This window comes from Epinephelus moara, chromosome 19 (assembly GCF_006386435.1).
Source record: "Epinephelus moara isolate mb chromosome 19, YSFRI_EMoa_1.0, whole genome shotgun sequence".
Lineage (NCBI taxonomy): Eukaryota > Metazoa > Chordata > Actinopteri > Perciformes > Serranidae > Epinephelus > Epinephelus moara.
Genome location: NC_065524.1, coordinates 40,940,399 through 40,945,227, shown reverse-complemented (window position 1 = coordinate 40,945,227; position 4,829 = coordinate 40,940,399). Strand labels below are relative to the sequence as shown.

At 43.3% G+C, this 4,829-nt stretch overlaps 1 protein-coding gene across 2 annotated transcripts in view; it reads left to right on the top strand.

Moving 5' to 3' along the window:
- The window catches only part of lrrc73 (leucine rich repeat containing 73), a 10,619-nt gene extending 9,105 nt beyond the window's left edge, over window positions 1–1,514 (top strand). For both annotated transcript variants that reach the window (XM_050071680.1, XM_050071678.1), the window contains one exon: window positions 1,066–1,514. In XM_050071680.1, the coding sequence (XP_049927637.1) occupies window positions 1,066–1,136 (71 nt within the window). In that variant the 3' untranslated portion in view covers window positions 1,137–1,514. The remainder of the gene's footprint in view (window positions 1–1,065) is intronic.
- The last annotated feature ends 3,315 nt before the right edge of the window (window positions 1,515–4,829 follow it).

Here is a 4,829-nt window from a genome sequence, read left to right as displayed (position 1 = left end):
GTTTACAAGCACAAGAGTTCAGCGAGCCACCGAAGGACCGCCCTGCAGATTTACTATTGGTTCTGCAACGTAGGGAGTTTTTTTAAACTCTGAAATTGTATCCGCCCATCTAAACACAAAATCAGGGAGAAAGTCATCAGTCTTTAGTTAAGCAAAGCGTCTAAAGACTGACTTGTGAGTCTAGCATTTGCATTGCGTTGAGTCATCCCACATTCATCTGAACCGTACACGTTGGATTTCTATCACACAAAGATGTAACAGAAACCAAGAGAAGAAAAATGTTACAGCCTCTCAAACTTAATCACTGTCACGACTTGTGTGTATGCTTGCTAATAATATAGGCTAACGTTGGAAGGCTAAAGTTAGTGTAAATGTAAATAACTGAGGCAAACTGTGAGGTTTGGTGGATATTTACCAAACTCAAGAGTCCCGTCATAATAATAATCAGAGGCATTAATATATATTTGACAACAAGTCGAACCTGCCCTGTACGTGTCTGTATCACGATGTAATGTTAACTAACGTGGACCCAACAGGAACTCAGATGCGGCTGACGGACAGATCTGTGATCAGTTTGTTGACAAATAAGGAAAACAAACGATGAAAAATGTCGACATCAGTAATGTTTATTTATTTGTTTATTTTATCAACAGGGACAGTAAACAGCTACTTAGGTGCACCTTAGGTGCTATAAGCTAATTTTCATCTGTAGTCTGTGTTTTAATCTAGTTGAAGGATTTTTGATTCAAAGGTGAAACAACAAAGATCTGATGGGTTACAGTTTGATTTAACTCTTAGAGAACTGACACCAAACTCTGGCTCTGACGCAGAATTCAAACATTGTCACTGACGCCATGACCTTTACTTCTTTTATAGTTTTGTTGCTAGCGCACAACTCACTGTCAAACAAATTTCCTAAAAAAGGCGTATGCCACTTCCCATGCAAAAGTTGTGATCTATCAAAACAAAACTTTGACACATCAGCGTCACACTGAGACTTCTTGTAGCTGCTTTAACGGTGTGAAAACATGCAGACTCTAAACGTGTCATTCTTTAACCCTACAGACTCCAGCCCCCAGATGGTCTTGCTGACATCAGGTCTAGGTGAGAGCTTATTGGCTGAGACTGAGATGTGACCCCTCCCACTCGCACACACACACACACACACACACACACCCACACACACGCACACACACTTCCTGTTAAACCTTCACTTTGTTTGGTTTGAATGTTTGTTTCTCTGCACTGCACTTCTCTGTCAGATCACCTGATGGCTAACAGCCAATCACATGCTCTGCATGGTTTGATGTAGCACCTGTCTATACACACACACGCACACACACACACACACACACATACAGATGAGTGGCGGCACAAAACTTTATTAACACACACCAAGTGTCTTACAGACAGACAGGTGTTAGTTCAGTGTGTTTCTGATGAATGTAGTTCTGCTCTGTTGGTTCCTTCTGCTGCTCTGATGTCACAATTATTAAACTGTTTACAGCTTCGTAACCACGACGACTCTGACTCTTCTTTCCTCTGCAAGCTAGCACACAGCTAACACACCGCTAACACACCGCTAACACACTGCTAACACACTGCTAACACACAGCTAACTCACAGTTAACTCACAGCTAACTCACTAACACACTGTTACCACACTAGGGCTGTCAGAACAAACTTCGCTATTCTAAAACAATTCAAATTATTGTAAAAATAACCATATTCGAAGTTGGAAACTAAGGTTTGAATATTTTGAGAAAAAAAAATGGCGCTCTACCGTGCATTAAGAGATGTTTTTTGAGGAAATACATGACTGTCAGAGAAGCCCCGTTTACAAACAGACCTACAATCCATCTCCCCTCCTCTCTCTCTTCTCAGCGGAGGGTGACCTGTCAGCCCTGCCCTGACAGTGACAGGGCGCACCTCTTTGATCCGAAGTGACACAGCCTGTTGCTCATGCTTCGGGGTCGTTCAATAGAGTAATTGCAAATAAATATTATTTTAATGTGTAATTATTGAAATGTTCACAAGGGCTTTCATAAATTCCTACAATGTTGCGGCACTGCCACCTTTGCAGGTTAAAAGTTAATGACAGCGACTTGAAGTGAGGAGGAGCAACACGTCAAGCTGGAGATGCTTGATGATTTTTAACATAAAAAACATTAAAAATTCAAATCTGATTTTGGGGGAAGATTGACCGCCCAATACCACACCGCTAGTACCCTGCTAGCACACTGTTAACTCACTGACACACAGCTAATGCACTGCTAACACTCTGTTACCACACAGCTAACACACTGTTACCACACAGCTAGCCTCGCGTCACCAGGCTCTTCAAGCGAAGAGCCTGGTGTCTATTCACTCTGAATTTTGTCTGGATTCTGGTTCCGGTCTAGGGAGCGGATGCGGTATTCACCAAACTAAACTAAAAGTGTTCACCATAGTAAAACTTTAAATTCTGGCGCACCATCGATTTGGGGTGATGAGGGGTGTAAGAAAATCGATTAACTTAATGGCTTAGGGCTTTTCTTGTAAATTATATTGTTTAAATTAGAAGTTTCACCGCATTTTTATTAGCTTGGTGCAATATGGAAAGGCACATCCATCGAATTCCAGATCCTGTCTCACTCGCCCTGGTTCCGTTTCCTTACCAAAACGGCCACTAACGGCCCCAGACTACCACCCAGCTAACACACTGTTACCACACAGCTAACACACTGTTACCACACAGCTAGCCTCGCGTCACCAGGCTCTTCAAGCGAAGAGCCTGGTGTCTATTCACTCTGAATTTTGTCTGGATTCTGGTTCCGGTCTAGGGAGCGGATGCGGTATTCACCAAATTCACCAAACTAAAAGTGTTCACCATAGTAAAACTTTAAATTCTGGCGCACCAGCTTGGTGCACACTGTTACCACACAGCTAACACTCTGTTACCACACAGCTACACTGTTACCACACAGCTAACACACTGTTACCACACAGCTAACACTCTGTTACCACACAGCTAACACTCTGTTACCACACAGCTAACACACTGTTACCACACAGCTAACACTCTGTTACCACACAGCTAGTGGTGCTAACATACAGTGTTTCTCAAATCACATACTCCTGTACTAAACGGGAACTGCCCATTGGTTCGACATCCCATTGTTCCGACCATATTAAACTCATTGTTCCTAAGTCCGTTCCGAAATCATCATGATGCCCTGTGGTTAAGGTCTGGTTAGGTTTAGGCACAAAAACCACTTGGTTAGGGTCAGGAAAAGATCATGGTGTGGGTTAAAATGAAAAAGAAAGTGACAAACACATAAGCCGTGAGCCTGCTCCGCCTCAAGCCGGTCGCGGCGCACCATACGCCCGCCACGAGCTGTTCAGCACCGCGGACAGTCGGACTATGGGATGTCAAACCAATGGGCTGTCGAACCAATGACATGGACCCTACTAAACACTTCATATTTAGAGTGCACGTGTGTTCACACTGCAAAATACAGGAAAATGCAGTGTATTACTGACACCCACAAAACGGTCCAAAAGTTGAGTGTGGAATGATGAACACTTCTCACTCTCATCAGTCGCCATCTTTGTGACGTAGCAAACGTCAAGGAGCAAGGAGCCTGTTAGTTCTACATGGTTTTTGCACTAAGTACCAGAACCGGGGTTGCTAACTCTCACGCATTCACCTTCCATCTCACGGTCTCACTCTGCCCAACCAATTCTCATGCCAGTGACGAACACTGGAAAAAAAGGCTGGCAGCTGAGTATTTTAAATTTATTTCAAACAGCTGGCGCGCCGGGTGTGCGGAGTTGAAGTTTGCAGCCAGACTTCAGAGAGGGGAGAGGAGAGGGGCAGACTCCACCTGACCGGCGTACCGGTTGAGTGAAATGGAGTGCAGCCAAATGTTTCTGTGGAAAACTACTCTCTGATTGGTGCGCAATCCATATTTGTGCTTTGATTGGGCAGCTCTAGTCTCACAGTCAGCCGACTACGCTGTCCTGTTGTAATCTGAATCAATCGCACCGAGGAGACGTGTGCTGCTGGGCGGTGCTGCTGTGTGTTAACTATGTTCAGCAAACCAGACAGCAAGAAGCAAAAAACCTTGCACAGTTTCTTCCAAACAAACCATGTAAGTTGAGTAATGCTGTTACATGTAGATAATGTTCGCTAAATGATGACTAATTAATAGATGCCAATATATCAAGTTAAGCTAGTTAACAAGAATACTAATGTTATTGTTACCTCATTCTCGGAACCCATCGGCTGTATTCGGCGTCTGACTTCTGGCAGACGGGACCGCCAGTGTTACTTGAATAAGTAAACACTGACCAACGCGACCAGACTGGCCGACCCGTATGCTCTCACTCAGTGGATGGATGATGTCACAGGAAGCCAATCTTACAAAGGAGGACCACACTTGTTTGTTTTGCTATGGAAGCTAACGTTAGCTAATGTGCCCTGAAAAGCTAACATTATGGGGAAATCCAATATTTGTTTTCCTATTGCAGCTAACGTTAGCTAACATGCTAAAAAGTTAGCATTACAGAAAAGCCCAATATTTGTTTTGCTATTCACCTTATTTTCAAACACGGAAGTAAATAGTGATCAACTTCCGTGTTTTTGTGCGTGACTTACGGTCAGCCGCTTTCCCTTACCAAAGCTAATGGTGCAAGCTAATTTTTTTCAATTTTCAGTTGTTTATGTTAGTCAATCAGTTAGTTAGTTAGTTAGTTAGTTAGTCTGTGTATTTTATATAGATAACTGTGCCCACGTTTCCGTTATCCGGTAATTGCCGGTAAAAATAATTCCCTCTAAACGCGAATAA